The 16886-nt window shown below is 39.7% G+C and overlaps 1 protein-coding gene across 6 annotated transcripts; it reads left to right on the top strand.

Annotated features, from left to right (window-relative positions):
• Positions 1-518: 518 nt before the first annotated feature.
• Positions 519-7067, top strand: LOC120894762 (serine protease inhibitor 42Dd-like). 6 transcript variants are annotated; one of them, XM_040297560.1, is made up of 6 exons: positions 519-776; positions 899-1110; positions 1195-1992; positions 2098-2239; positions 2367-2547; positions 6701-6806. In XM_040297560.1, coding segments are annotated over exons 1-5 (1326 nt in total). In that variant the 5' UTR covers positions 519-775; the 3' UTR covers positions 2540-2547; positions 6701-6806. The 6 variants fall into 6 exon arrangements, with proteins under 6 accessions (XP_040153494.1, XP_040153493.1, XP_040153495.1 ...); XM_040297559.1 differs by lacking the exon at positions 6701-6806 and adding an exon at positions 2886-3002; XM_040297563.1 differs by lacking the exon at positions 2367-2547 and adding an exon at positions 2886-3060 and having other exon boundaries at positions 521-776; positions 6701-6814.
• The last annotated feature ends 9819 nt before the right edge of the window (positions 7068-16886 follow it).

Here is a 16886-nt window from a genome sequence, read left to right as displayed (position 1 = left end):
TTTCACGGACACTTGCACTGGGACTCAAACATCACTTCACTTCACTTTTTCCTTCGATTCACGTTAATGTGGCTTCTAGATTTAAGAGTTACTTCTTCTAACGTTCACACAAATTTGACGCGTTGAGCTGCAGCAGTTCCCTGTTTTATACCCATCTGGTTGCTATCCAAGAATCTGTTTCCATGGACATTGCCAAATTCCGCACGATCCTTTTCAGCTGCACTGTTGCTGTACCGGTAAAAGTTTTTTTTTTTTCACTTTCCGGATAAACTGTTGTGTGTGCTGATGGCTCAATGCAGGTATTAGTCAGATGTGCAGATAAAACACAAAATAGGACGATATGTATGAATTCTTTACAACAACTCAACACTCAACACGCGAAACACAAAAATGGCGCGTCGATCAGCTGATACCCACTGTGCGGCATTTCCAATCATAAGTTTTCAATCCAGCAGCTTAACCCTATCCTGCTCGGCCAAATGTCATCGCCACGCATTCGAAAACAAACAAACCACCGAACACAGTACATAACGTATCAGCGCTTATCGTTTGTGTGTGTGTTAACCCATGTTGCCAATATTCATCCCCTCCCAACGGCCTATCGCTGAATCACCAACATAAGTTTGGTCTTGTTTGTGTTGGTGCTGCCGTCTACGACACCGAAAAAGCCAAAAACACACCGATATTTGCCGCGGCCGCCCAAATACACCGGCTAGACGCCCATCCAACAACACCAACTCGCATCCGGCTGAATGAGTCATCGCACCGTAACGCAAGTAAGTGTGTGTGTGTGTGTGCGTATGTACAAGCTCGCACCACCCGCCAATGTAGCGTATATAGCGCCTATGTTGAGCAGCATTCAATTCCAGTCCCAAAATAACCTTCAATCTGCTCGCAGTGCCCGCGATACGACGGTTCGGTACGCTACGCCCAGTTCTAGCAGTGCTTCTACTACTAGCCAAAGTGCAATCGATTGAGGACCATTTTTCAACCCAACCGGAGATAACAAACCATCTGGACCGCTCGGAAGATACCATGGCCGACAATAGCAGCTCTCTCGATGCGCAATTTGTGTCACAGTCGAACAGCTTCGCTACCAAGCTGTACCAGGTGAGTCACTGCATCTTACAGCAGGCGGCCGGACGGTCAAGGTAATGCGCGAATACTTACTGTGGTGTACATTGTGTTTTGTAGCGAATAAGCGCGAAACATGCGGGAGAGAATGTGGTCATTTCGCCCTTCTCGATCAGTGCGTGCCTTTCCCTGGCTGCAATGGGCGCCGGCGGCCTTACCGCAGAGCAGATGTACTCCGTGCTGGAGTTTGGAGCGCCAGACAGAAAGCAAACCGTGGCCGACAACTATCGGCGCCTAATGGAGCGTCTCGCCACCGACAGCACGGTGAACGTGGCGAACAAAATCTACGTCATGCAGAATTACGCTGTCAAGGGTGCGTTCAACGCGATTGCCACCGGCAGCTTCCGGTCGGAGGCCGAGTCGGTCAACTTTGCCGAGAGCGCGGCGGCAGCGAAAAAGATCAACGGCTGGGTGGAGGAGAAGACGAACAACAAAATCAAGGATCTGATCTCGCCGGATGCGCTGGACGAGCTGTCGCGCATGGTGCTGGTCAATGCGGTGCACTTCAAGGGCACCTGGACGTACCAGTTCGATCCGAGCCTGACCCGCCCGTTCCCGTTCTGGCTGAGCGAGACGGAATCGCGCGACGTGCCGATGATGAACATCAAGAAACACTTTGCCTTCAACAACTTCGAGGAGCTCGGCTTCTCGGCGCTGGAGCTCACGTACGGCGGGAGCGACATGACGATGATGCTGCTGCTGCCGAACGAGCGGATGGGTTTGGCCGCGCTCGAGGAAAAGCTGCCCACGCTCAATCTTGCCGAGCTGGCGGGGAAAATGCACAAGCAGGAGGTGGAGGTGTTTCTGCCCAAATTCAAGATCGAATTTACGCGCGATCTCAACGAGGATCTGCAAGCGGTAAGTCCGGTTTTTTTTTTCGTTTTCCCGCAGGAGTGTGTAGGTTAAAGCCCTTGTAGCGAAGTCTGACGCATTTTCCCCATCCGCTTGCTTTCTCACACACAGCTCGGCATGGAAAGAATGTTCAGCGACTCGGCCGAATTCCCCGACCTGCTGGAGCAAAACGAACCACTGAAGGTGTCCAAAGTCGTCCACAAAGCGTTCATTGAAGTGAACGAGGAAGGCACTGAGGCGGCTGCTGCTACCGGTAAGCATTTAGTTTTCTTTGACCCGGCTCCATATAGTCCTCATAACTTTGCCCCGCCTCCCCACGAGAGCTAGAGTCACACGAGCATTCGCATTCTATCATTGTCCCGGTATTCCTCTTTTTGTAGCGGCTGTTGTACGCGTCAAACGAGCCCTTATAAACCGCCTCAAAGTACGGCTAGACCATCCGTTCTTGTACGCTTTGATGATGGGGTCTTCACGGCAGACGGCTTTCGTTGGCCGGTTGGTGAAACCCGATCAATCTGATGTCACCCAAGCAAATCGCCACGAGGAATTGTAAATTGCATGGTGTGTGTGCGAGTGTGCTATCTACGATCTGCAATCGGTCTTGCTTGTGCTTTTATTGTGAGACCACTCATTTGGCCATGTGATTAATGGTCGTTACAATCTATTCGCTTATCGAATACGGATTTTTTTTTCCCCTCTATTAACTCGGCCCTAACCGATGCCTCTTACCAACTTCGCTCGAGAAAACGTCTCCTAATTGGCTTCGAATTTGCTAACCACAAGCCCCTCTTGACGTGCGTCTTTCTGATCGCTTTCCCTTTTTTTCTTATTATCTTCCCTACATGGCATGATTCGCCGCACCCGATGATACATTCTGGCCGGACAAATCCTCGGAATAGGTATGATCATGATGATGCGCTGCATGCCAATGCACCCTTACTTCACGGTCGACCATCCATTCCTTTATGTGCTGAGGCATCAGCAGATGGTCTACTTTGTGGGTCGCGTGGCCAAGATCGATGCTTAGCGTGCGCCAAGGCGCAAAACTGGTCGAGCTTGCTCCGATTGCAATCCGTACGTCGAATGCACGTGATAATATTTAGTATTAATGAAATCACCTATCTCAAGGAAAATAAATATGAGTATTCATTCACTGTACACTAACACCGTGCCCGCGCTGTAAAGTTACTTTTCAAAACCTCTGAAAAATATGGTTACATTCGCCTGAGATACGGGTTTTTTTTTTGTCGTAGTGCACGTTTGCTTATCGATTTTATCTGACTGGGGGTGACCCACTCGTAAACTAATAATCCTACGTTCGGCGTGTTGCTAATCAGCACGCTTACCGATCTTTGCACAGGTTTTTTTTTTTAAGGTGTGTACGTGTCTTACGACACACACACTCACACTTTGGACGGTTGCGCAAAGTAATTAATAAATGCAATGCTTAACGATGCACACGGGCCAGTGCCGATGGCATTTGTGTTTTAAGTCTTGCACTAAGCCCTTGGTTTTTGATAATTCCGTTGTTTGTTTGGGCATTTATACAAGTTAGCTTATGTGTGAATCACCATTACAGTACATTATCGACCATTATAGATACAGAATGACTAACTCGGTACAAGTTTATGCGCACCAAAATGAATCACTCAACTTAAATCGCAAAGTACATAAAAGTCTCCCAACTCAACTGCTACTTCATCGCGTTCAATGATCTCATTCGATGGTTCGATCGCTGCCGTGATGCGAAAAAAGCGCCATTAATTGTTTGTGAGAACCGGTGCAGCAGATCACTTGCGCTTAAATAGCTAAACAAACCTCCCCACCGCCTTTGAGTAAACAAATAACTCTTGCGTTATTTTTTGGTGGCTGTTTAGACACGTTTCCTGGGAATACTCCCACCCAAACCAACCGGTGGTTTATTTTTAGGTGCAAATATCAGTTTTCTTGTTGTGCAACAAAATAATTCGACTCTCCATTAGGAAGAGAGTCAAGCGGGGATTTGAATGTACGCCACACAAGCATGCTTGAAAAATGTAGACGTTGCCTCACAGCCGGGAAACGATATCAGTAAATCCGACCATTCACGCCCGACTCATTTTATCAGTTGTGACAAATCGGTTCTTTTTACTCTTGCGTCAATATTTCACTCGCATTCCAAACGCATGCCTTTGATTTCATATTCAATGTTTCTGTCAGTGTTTAAAAGATAAAAATAAGCATAGATAACATGCACTACATGAATCGACCATATCAATAATAAGTTGCATCACTTGATGACGTTAGTACGTGGTTATAAACTACAGTATGCTGCAAAACGAGCCGACAAGCCGATTGATAAAGCATGCTAATTCAATACTTAAAATTGATATTGAACTGGCCTAGGGAGCAGATGGTTTGGTTGGGGCTAACAAAAATAATGAACAAAAATAATCGAAAACGTAAATAGAACAACAAAATGCTAACAGGACTAGATTAACTAGTCCAGGCACCATTAATCTCAGGCTTTTCCTCCAACAAGCGAACACCAATTTTCGAAGAAAATCTTCGTTGACACAACAACCGTTGTCGGTCAAGTCCAAACACCTATGCCATTCCACTAGCGGGGTTCGCTTTCAGTGTCTTATTGATAACCCATAGCAGGCCATTCGATGCTTGAACCGATGACGGAATTGCTGTTAAGTAGTACGAGTTGACGACTGTACCACAAGATGCCGGCTTTTCCAAGAGAATACTCACTACAAAGATTGTTGGTCTTCTGTGAGTTCCAATGTCATTTCCCAAAAATACCTAAAGCTGAGTCTGATGCCTTTTTAGTCTCAAAGCTATTTGTAAAATTATATTTCAGTTAGTATTCAAAACTAGAAAATCAATGCATTTATTTTGACACGTAACGCTTCTCGAAATTTGCGTAGAGGACTGCTCTTAAGACTGATTAATCAATCATTACGTCAACTTTACAACATCCAAATCGAATATTATTTGAAATTATGCTACATGGCCTTGGGATGAGTTCACTAATGTTTTTTGAGTGCCTTTACATCCAATCACTAAAATAAAGGCTGTCTTAGCTTTGACACGACCACAATTCACGAGACAGGTATCGTCGGCATGGTCCAATACATTCAATGTGTGATCTAGAGGGCGTATTAAGTCTCCGACTGGCACCAGACAACCGTCAGGTCGAAGATAAACCTCAAATTACTATCTTACTGCTTTAAACACACTCTACTCAGTGCCTCACTGTATACTTTGCCGAAAAAACTATACAGTCTTCTGCCAATATACAGAAGCTCCCACTCGACTGCCTCGATCCAGATTTCCGATGTTCAGTCATTTCATTCTTAAAATCAAAGTCCATATAATACAGAGGTCAATGCATAGCTCGATTTTGGTCCACCATTTTGAAAGCTTATTTTTGACAGTTAGATGAAAAAGCGTTCACAAACGATTCCAAACAACTATACACTTTTTAGGGCTAATTGTGCATTTTGTGCTCAAAACTTGGTTTAACTATACATTTCTTTCTCATGAACGTGGCATGGATTAGTTTTTTCAGTAATTCATCACTTAAAAATGACCACAATCAGAAATCTGGCTTCTTAGCTTTGACCCTCTTGAGCTGCACAAGATTTCGTCGTAATTTCGGGCACTGATCTTGTTGTAATTGATAATTTCACTATAATTCTATCTTTTCTTGATATTCCTCAACTTTTTAAAGTAAAATATTACAAACAAACGATGTAAAAATGGCCGAAAATGCTTTCAGACCACTGCATGCACAACAACTAAAACCTCAATGTATGCTACGATGAAACTATTGAAGCTTTTTCATCCAGCTGTCAAAACTTTCCCACGCTTTTTGATCAAATGTTCTGGACGACTCGACCTCTGTATTATATAGACTTTGCTTAAAATGACAATATAAACATGACTTAAATCGATCTTTTAGACTACTTTAACTACTATTTAGACCTAATAGTAAACAAACGCTATTAGTTTTTTATACTAGAGTTTTTGAGTTTTTGAAGTTGGTTTATTTTACCTCATAAGATTTTAGTTTTCCTTGATTCACTACGCTACGATGTTACGATTGATTTTTGCAAATGTTTTGATTTAACGCTGATTTTTAATCGCTTCTGGTGCCTCCTTTTCGATGACTCGTGTTGTTGATCTATTTTGTGTCAATTATTTCCTTTATTTTTAGCCATGATCGCGGTGTCATTCTGTATGATCATCTCCGAACCAGTGAAATTCACAGTTGATCATCCATTCATTTACGCACTCATGTCACCGGAGAAGAGTGTGTTTTTCATTGGAAAAACCTGTAAAATGCCATAACATGGTTTACGGTGTACCATTAATAACCCGCATTACAATGAGGAGAAGTGATGCATTTTTATACGTGTTATAGTTCCTGAAACCGATATTTAGTTTCTGTAGTCACCCTAAAACATTGATTTAAAAAAGATAGGCAATTGCAAACATTCAAAATAGCAATGAACAAAGAACCATAAGAATAACACAAAAGATGATTTACCAAAAATAAATATCTTCGTAGGCCATAGATTCAATATGTGTCTCCTATAGTCGTAGCGCTTATAGTAGATGCACGTCTTTGGCTAATAAAACTCAACAAACGCAACAACTTTTTTTTGCTAACGACTATAAAAACACACACGTACTTTATGTTAATTTTTTATCGTTCCAACAGGTATGGTGATGATGACGTGCGCAATGATTATGTACCCTATGTTTACGGCTGATCATCCGTTCCTATATGCGCTGAAAGATTCGCAAGGAAACATCTTGTTCATTGGTAAAATACTTAAAGTTTGAAACACGAGCAATATAAAATGCTTCAAATCGGACCAAATACGCATAACCTCACAAACACAAACAGTTGCCTTAACTAATCCATCCGTATGTATGCATTTAAACGCGCACAACAATACAAACCGTACAAAGCTACCTCTAAGTATCAAAGAGCACACTAAGCACTTAAGGTACTTACAAATGTTCCAAATATATTTATATTAATGTCAATGTGGTGTGCAACACACCAAGTGTCATAAAATAAATGATAAACTGTTTTTTGTTTCACTCATTTCCTCATTTTTCTTTGCTGTTTTTTCAATCATGATGACTTTTTTCATTCTATTCTTCAAATCACAGTAGTTTTCGATTTGGGTTCACTCGAATACTAGTTTACTAGGCGCTAGGGAATTATTGATTAACACAATACATAACGCATCACACTCATGGGTCGGAATGTGGGGCAGCTATTTTAGGCAACTATTAAGATTGGGGTCAGCACCGCTTTAATGTTTCCCTCCAGTAATGTGTGTGACTTCACTACTCTATCAAAGACGATGACAGTGTTATATTATTCAAATAAACTAGCCCAAATGATTCCTACGTTGATAGACATAATTGCATAAAAATGATTACTGTTCGAGTTTTTTAGTGGACGAGTGAACGTGAGCAAGAAATATATTTTTTTTATTGTATCACGAATATCACCCATCAACATGTAGTGCATAAGTACGTCGCACGAGGCGTAAACTCAATAATTTTACGCTTAATTTTTAAAAATTTAAAAATATTATAGGTTTGTATGGCGGAAATCCTATTTACGCCAAAACTCACGCCTCGTGAAGTCCGTATTTGGTACCAAAAGAAAAGATATACTATTTCCCAACAAATTACAGCGTCAACGTCCTTACCGTCCGTCAACCAGTTATACTATAAAATGATACAGTGGTAGTAAAGATATTTAATGTGTATAGACAGAAAAAAAATACATATTTAATCGATCGTTCTTTAACATTGGGTACGCAATGTGATTTACTCAATAACCGGGATTTTTTTATAGCATAGCTGAGTCAAAAAAATATGTTGTCTGCTGATTATAGATCTACTAATATGGGAAAACCCATGCAATTTTAGGCCTAACCTAAAAACAAATACTTTTTCTTTGTGAGTATGCACAAGTAATCCATGTCGGCACTGCGTACGTTATAATCGGGCGTATATAAGCCTTATAAACTTTGGTATAAAAGTTATAAATTTGGTTTTGATTTCCTAAGTAGGGAAGGATATAATTTTTTTATTAGTTTGTATACTTTTTCTAATTGATTGTATATGTGGGTCTTAAATGCCTAATTACCTAACTTCATTACTAGGTAATTTGCGTGAACTAGTGTTTGTAGTGAAGAAGATTGCCTCAGATTTATTTACGTTTTTAAGCTTCCATCAGAAGGAGCTTTCGTATGCTTTCAATGTGCCATTTATGGCTTTGATTATTGATCTCGGTCTTCTGGCCGTAGCCATAATTGCTAGGTCGTCTGCGTATAAATAGCTTGTACAGTTATTTGTAGTGGGAATGTCCGAGATAAATATATTAAATAGTATTGGTGATAATATACTACCCTGTGGTACGTCCTTTACGGGCTTAAAGAAATTTGATTTAGTAGGACCGATATGAACTGAGCTTTTTCGATTGTTGAGAAAGGACCGAATTATTTTTATAAGATACATAGGAATTCAAATTGAATTAGTTTATATACTAGACCATCATGCCAAATCGAATTTAACGCTTTTTACGTGTCTAACAAAACTAGATCCGCAGAACTTTTTTTTCCAATTTTCTATAATCTATTTTTTGAGTGTAGGTATCTGATGAGTTGTTGATTTTTCGGGTTGTAAACTAAACTGTGACTGTGGGATGATGTTGTTAAGGTCTATATGAGAAAGTATATTGCGTGCAATAACTTTCTCAAATAGTTTACCTTTGCAGCTCTGGAGGGATATTGGTCCATAGTTTTAAAGATTAGAGTGATCTTTACCGGGATTTGCAATAACCACTATTTTTTAATTTTCCCATTGCGAAAGAAAATAAACCTAGTTTAAGACATACATCGAAACATATTTTAAGGAAAAGTATAGCCTTTTATGAAGCATTTTAATCTCTCTGTTGTCAACCTCTCAACCTGATGATTATGAAGATTTTTGATCATGTTCAAGAGTAAATAATAATTTACTGAATTTACTGCATGAGCTAGTGAGAAGGTCTTACGCCCAAGAAAATTTCGACCAAGGCTTTTGCGACCAAGAAATTTGCGACCGAGAAATTGGCAACCAAGAATTTTGCGACCAAGAAGTTTGCGACCAAGCTAAAACGTTTTGCGTATGCTGACTACGTTAGAAAGATCGAATTCAGATTCAAAAAGGATCCACTAGCATTCTGGAAATTCATACGGAATAAGAAATCCTGCGACCGTCTTCCAGCTGTAATGAACTTCAAGGGAAACATCATTTCGGGTGAAGATGACCTCTGCAAAGGTTTTTCAGAACACTTTGCTTCCGTGTACACCTGCAATTCTTGGAAACCTCTCAACCTATCTTCAGCACTTTCCGCAATCAACGACGCAGTTGACTTATCCACATCTACTATCAGTGAAGATGAAGTCGATGCTGCCATATCGCAACTGAAGCTTTCGTATGCCTCTGGGCCGGACAACATTCCCAGTGCAATTCTTATTCACTGTAAGGCTGCTCTTTTGCCTATTCTGACTCAACTTTTCAACAAATCCTTACAGTCCAAATGCTTCCCGCAAATATGGAAATCTTCTTACATGTTTCCTGTCTTTAAAAAAGGTGACAAATCTGATATATGTAATTATCGCGGAATCTCTATGTTATGTGCTTGTAGTAAGCTGTTTGAAAAAGTTATGTTCCGCCACATGTCCTACGCTTTCCTGCCTGTTATATCTGTTATGCAACACGGCTTCATGCCTAAACGTTCGATTGAAACTAACCTGCTTCATTTGCTTCAATTTTGCTACTCCAATATTGACAAGGGCCTCCAGGTTGATGTCATTTATACCGACTTCTGCGCTGCATTTGACAAGGTCAACCACTACTTATTGCTTGCTAAATTATTAAAATATGGTGTACACTCAAATTTTTTAGCATGATTAGAAAGCTACCTAATGAACCGTTGCATTAATGTAAAAATTGGAAAAACTTTTTCTGACCCTTTCTGTAACTTTTCTGGTGTTCCACAAGGAAGCATATTAGGGTCATTATTATTTATTATATTTATTAACGATATTGTGTTTGCTGTTCCCAACGTCAATGTTTTACTATACGCAGACGATCTTAAGATGTTCCTTGCTGTTGAAAATTCAAATCACTGCGAAATACTTCAAGATTCCATAAACCGTTTTTTGACGTGGTGCCATGATAACGAAATGTTTGTGAATGTACAAAAATGTAACTGCATTACTTTCTCTAAGAAAAGGATTCCAATAACTTTTAATTACAAAATAGGTCAAGACAGTGTGCCGCGGTCATCTGTAGCTCGTGATTTAGGAATAATGTTAGACAGTAAACTTATATTATCGTGCCATTTCTACACAATCTTCTCAAAAGCATGAAATATGTTAGGTTTTATTCTACGTGCTTCTTCCGACTTTAAAGATCCTTTCTGTCTTAAATCGTTATACTGTGCCCTAGTCCGTCCTATATTACTTGGCGCTAGAGAGAGCCATCCGTGACTCGAGGGTGGAGACTACGGGAACCATCTTCTATAAGTCAACCCAGATCCTGGCATACGCTGATGATATAGACATCATTGGTCTGCGGCTCTCCTATGTAGCAGAAGCCTACCAAGGGATCGAGCAGGCGGCAGAGAACCTCGGATTGCAGATAAACGAGGCAAAGACCAAACTGATGGTGGCAACATCAGCGGGCCCGCCAACAAATAATCAGAATCTACGTAGGCGTGACGTGCAGATAGGTGAACGCACTTTTGAAGTCGTCCCACAATTCACCTATCTGGGGTCAAAGGTCAGCAACGACAACAGCATGGAAGCTGAGTTGCGCGCAAGGATGTTGGCTGCCAACCGGTCATTCTACAGCCTAAAAAAGCAGTTCACCTCAAAGAACCTGTCGCGACGGACGAAGCTGGGACTATATAGTACCTATATAGTACCAGTGCTCACATACGCCTCTGAGACATGGACACTGTCCAAATCTGACGAAACCCTCTTAGCCGCGTTCGAGAGGAAGATGCTCAGAAGGATACTTGGCCCCGTATGTGTGGAAGGACAATGGAGGAGCCGCTATAATGACGAGCTATACGAGATGTACGGAGACCTCACTGTCGTACAGCGTATAAAGCTCGCCAGGCTCCGGTGGGCTGGCCATGTTATACGCATGGAAACGGACGACCCAGCCCGTAAAGTCTTTTTAGGCCGTCCACAAGGACAGAGGAGGCGTGGTAGGCCCAAATTGAGGTGGCAAGATGGCGTGGAGGCGTCCGCCATTAAGGCCGGGATAACGGACTGGCAGACGAAGGCGCGAGACCGTGAGCGGTTTCGGACACTCCTGAGGCAGGCCAAGACCGCAAAGCGGTTGTAGCGCCGGATAAGTAAGTAAGTAAGTAAGTCCGTCCTATACTAGAATTTGCTTGCGTTATTTGGTGTCCAAACCAAGTGACCTATATAGACATGATAGAAAAAGTTCAGAAAAAGGCGACACGCGCTATGTTTTAACGTCTTCCTTGGTCAAACCAAATGCCACGCCCCCCGTACCATGTCAGGTGTCAGTTATTTGGTCTCGAAACTTTAGAACACAGGAGAAAGAATGCTCAATGTATTTTCATGCATAAATTATTAAATGGACTTATTGATGCACCTGAAATTTTAAATCTGATCAGTTTTTCTGCACCTACTAGGGATCTTAGAAGCAGGTCTTTAATCAGGATTCCATTTCGATCTTCTTCATTTGGCGCTAACGATCCTTTAATTAAAATGTGTGTCAGTTACAATAGACTTGAATCATCTGCAGATTTTCATATCCCTGTTTCTCACCTTCGTCAGTTGTAAAGGGCTAGTGTTATTTATGTTTAAGTTGTTTACTAATTAAGAATTTGTATCTGTTATTTAGGCCTATTGCCCGATAACGTTAATAAATAAATAATAATAATAATAATAATAAAAAAGACTTTTAAGCCCAAGAAGTTTGCCATCAAGAAGTTTGTGACCAAGAAGTTTGCGACCAATACTTTTGCGACCAAGAAGTTTGCGACCAAGGTCGCAAAAATCTTTGTCGTTTTTTCAATACTATAATGAAAAATATCATGAACAAAGTAATAGTTTCACCTCCACTGTCAGTCGATTACTATATTGAGAATATCGCATAGCCCCTCTTTGACTTTTTCGTAAATTCGGTACATAAAGCTTTCTGTATATATTTAGCTTCTATCTAAGAGACCTTTTATTTAGTTTGAAGACTTCTATAGGTTTCATAAATTTAAATTAACATATATCTTGTTCACCTTAATTTAACAAAACCCTAAGTCCACAGAGTATGACGTGGGTACAACTTGGGTCGTTCGTAAAATGATGATTAATGCTTCCATCGGAGAGGGTGTAATTAAGTTCACCATCATTTGCATACACGCGTAACATAGGTGAGGACAAAATCGCTAAAGACATATGGTGAACAGCTAGCAATACAAATTGAAATATTTCGAACATATCGATCAAAATGATAACATGTAAAATGCGGTAATACTTGTTAAGGCATCGGTTTACGTTCAGATATGTATTTATGTTTATCACAGTAAATAAATAGTTGAATCCGCAAAAGGGCCCGTCGTTTCCTACTTTGGTAGGATTAATTAACCTAGTTTTGAAGCTGTTCGCTCAGCAGCCGTTTTCTGTCAATGACAAGTGCCACCGCATAATGTCGGTTGGCTTGAGCTACATTCCCCAAACGATGAAATAGTTGAATTTTCACGATAATTGGAGCAAGCACACAATGTTGTTCACACGTTAATGAGTTTTCAACAACTTTTCAGCAATGTCGGCTTCTATTACATGTTACTGTACATGTACAACTGTAGAGCACGTCATCAGATTGTGCAGCGAACTACCCTAGCCGAAAGTCTAGCGAAACCTACCATTCAATTTAAAGAAAGTTTTTCTATGCTTGTTTTGTTCACATTTTGGAATTTAACGAAATATTATGTAAAAAGTCTACAATGACAATTTTAAAATGGTTTTAATCATAGTTTTTCAAATAATAATTTTAATTGTAAATAGTAATTGATGAACATAAAGAAAGAAACAAAGGAGCCCCTCCTCCCCCTCTGTCAGCAATTACAGTGTCCAATCATGTTACACTGTTCAATCTCCCAACCCCGCTCTACAGGGGGCCTCAAATCATCTCAAATCTCAAATCATCGCCTAGGGCCCCCGATATCCTAAATTCGCTAATGTTCTTTAATATTTCTGAGATTAGAGTCTAACATTTTGAACATTTGATACCTTATCTTGAATAATGAATTGACTATCAACTTAACCAAAGAAAGCCTTTCAAATGAAAATTGAAGCATATAACGAAAGAACCACATTTTGTTCGTTTTGCAATAAAAAAAAACAATTTCCAAAGCTTCTTTCCACTATTTCACAATTGACCTTTGGATGCATTGCCGCTTCTTTTCGATGATCTGGTGGGTTTCTGCTAATCAGTGTATTCGAAAGTAGGCTAACGTCTTGCGTATGAGAGAACGACCCGGATGGGTGATGGTAACGACCACGTTTGACCTTACAGGAAGACTGTCAATGAAACAAATTTCTTTCTAGTAACATACTTACAATGAATCAAACCATTCAAGATTTAATTAACTGTTTGAAGAGAGTTTAATTTATGTAAAACTAAAATAGTCATGGTACACTCAATATTTAGAACAAAATGTTTTAGTCAAACAAATCTGAACAGAGGTGGGTAGATCAATGCACTGAGTAGTTATGTTTCGTAAACAATAAAAATAACACCTTTTATGCTTACTTACCTACATTGTATGCTATTTAACAATATACACCCGATATCTTCTTTTTCTCCTTTGGCACAACAACCGTAGTTGGTCAAGGCCTGACCGGACCACTAGTGGGCTCAACTTTCAGTAACTTATTTATTACCATCGCAGGACAGTAAGTCCTTCGTATACGGTTCATTCGGGGCTTGAACCCATGACGGGCATTTTGTTAAGCCCTACGAGTTGACGACTGTACCACCAAACCGACAAGACCACCACCATAGGTTTTCTGCACCTTTCCCAACAATCTGCATCAGAAAATTGGATACGCAAACAAAACCTTTGCGAGTTCTTTGCGCGTCAAATAAAACCATCGCAAAAAACTGGAAATATATTTGATGCAACTTACTCAAAAAATCGTATCTCCTGTCCGGATAAATATTTTGACGTGAATCTTTCATGGGAAGTCAAAAGCACACTTATTAACATATAAAAACTAACATTTGGTCGATTCCTTTGACGAGCGCTGTTTGAATTACAATGTCACTTTACTTTTTGGACACAGTAGTAGATGGCCACTTATAGAAAATCCTTCATCGTCGCATTAATAACATAAAATGGTTAATGACGATAACACATATACATCGAAAGAGGCATGGCCATTAGTCGATAGAGAGATCATCAGAAGGCATTGCTGCAGGAATGCCTGTAGCCGATTCCACAGTTTAACACCTTCATTGTCCAGTCCTCTATCCCGTTCTTTACGATAACTGAATTTGGGACTAGAATCAAAAAACCAATTCCGAGAAATCCGTGTCAAGCCAATTAATATAGATAAAATTAATAATGTAAATAATACATTAATTTTATAAGCCGTTAGAACATTTGAAAAAAAGCTCTATACTTGGTAAATGAAGTACTACTTTGCCTATCGTACAACAAATTGCATCGTTTTTGCATAGTATTTCTAAAAACATATATTCTGCTGATTTCCCGAATACACAAAATTATTAAATAAAATATGCCATAGAAGATCATCATAACGTACTATGGATAGCTAATACTTATTCCATAATCTGTGCCTGGCACTACCAATTTAGTAAAAGCTTTGATTTTATACAGAAGTTTCGACAATTTTACGTCTGGAAGCCTTTAATTCGAAGAAAGTAGCATTATGCTATTCATGGTAATTAGGAAATCTGCAAGAGTGAGTTGTTGTTGTATTATTTTTTTACGAGGTTTTTTAGCAAAAGGCGACTCTTATGAAGAGTGGGTGTCTGATTGACATTCTAATAATTCATTAAGTCTGATTCAGTAGCTTACTTCCATGATGAAAAAAAACAACACATAGTGAAAAAAAATTGCCGGAGGCTTTGAAATGTTCGTAAATTAAAAAAAAAACATAGATAGCGGGGATTAGATCTGTTTTTTTTATTCAGTAGGGACGGCTTTGCCGTATTGCTTAGGGATTAGATCTGTTTATGCATACCAAATCAAAAAGTAACAATTGTTTGCACTATAGGCCAAGCAATTATTCAACTTTTAAGCATACAGAGAGTTTTTAAATGTTGAAATCAGATACCTTTTATGGAAAGAATCCTAACAATAACCTCTGCAAGAAAACTATTTTTATTCTTTTACGATTATTTCAATTTCGCTTTCAATGCAAAACGTTCGCCAATGTTCATAAGTAGGACCCTGTGCTGCATTGCCAAATATTACCCAACTAGCTTTTTAACGAACTTGTTTGGTTTTATCTAACGATACAATGAACGTGGCAAAACGATAATGAACGTGGCTAACGATACAATAAAAAAGAAAACTGGGAAAATTACGCAGGTGGGGCAAGATGAGCACCCTTTATTTAAGTTATTAAATAACAATCAAGAAACGTAGTACTAGACAATTAACGAGCAAAATGATGTATTTTTTCCCCGCTTCGAAAAAAACGTTATTTTGCAGGACCGTGGAGATGTTTTACATTGTACATTTTGGTGCATGTGGTATTTCTTTTATGATTTTCTTGAACAACGTACGAAAATTAACGAAAATTCTAAATTGTTAATAAAACAATAAATATAAATCTGCTTCACGCAGGGCAAAATAAGCATTCATCTTTGATAAGAAATGTGCAACCTCTTTTGGCACATGGCGCTTGATAAAGCTATGTTGTTGTATTTATCTACACAATAAAACCAACGGTCACAATTTCTAACCTCCGATTTTGTCGGCTCGATTTTTTGATGATTTGGAAACCCGTTCAGAACAGTTAATCCAGAAAGAAAGATAAAGAGAAAATATACGACGCGTACGTAGAAGTTTTGACCGCTCCAGTGTTTTGGCGCGTCACGTGTTTTGTTGAAATATGCCCATTTTGTCTCGCTGAGTAAAATAGCCACACGCGAAACTTCTACCTTTATTTTACTTTTATTAATGCGTTAATTTGAGGACATGTGCTAAATTTAATCTATGGATAAATCTCTATTATAAAATTCTAGTAAAGGCTGATCAGCGTTACTTTCCAGCGGTAGCTTGGATGTTTTTTGCTTAGTTTACATCCATACAATGGCAACCACATCGACTATAGAAAACGCAACGCTGACTTAGTTTTTGGTATTTTGAAACGTATGGAGAACAATGATACAAATTACAGTCAGAATTGAATAATTGAACTTTTTTCCGTAGTCTTTTTCTATGCATGAGCCTAATTTTTGGTTTAAGCAAAGCTAAAGAATGTCTTCTACTACATGTAAGTAAAATGTTCCAATCAGTGGGCGATCAGTGGGTTCCAATTAGGGCGACGGTCCATGGGACGGTCCATGGGACGGGCATGTTATTAAAATGTCCGAGTTGACGATAGTACCGCGGGACCCCTCGATGCAACAAGAGATAAAAATAGGAAAATTGGACTGGGTGGTTCGATTAGTGAATCAGATTCAGGTACTATTCAGGTCCCGAAATATATAAGGAAGCAGTATCTGTGCTAGGAATCAGGATCTGTTCCATGACAGACATGGAATCTTAATCATTTCAAGGGGGTTCAGTAGGGGGTTCTGTTCCAGTACCGAAA

Source organism: Anopheles arabiensis, chromosome 2 (genome assembly GCF_016920715.1).
Source record: "Anopheles arabiensis isolate DONGOLA chromosome 2, AaraD3, whole genome shotgun sequence".
Taxonomy (NCBI): domain Eukaryota; kingdom Metazoa; phylum Arthropoda; class Insecta; order Diptera; family Culicidae; genus Anopheles; species Anopheles arabiensis.
The sequence above is the reverse complement of the archived record's forward strand: the minus strand, read 5'-3'. Positions and strand labels throughout refer to the sequence as shown.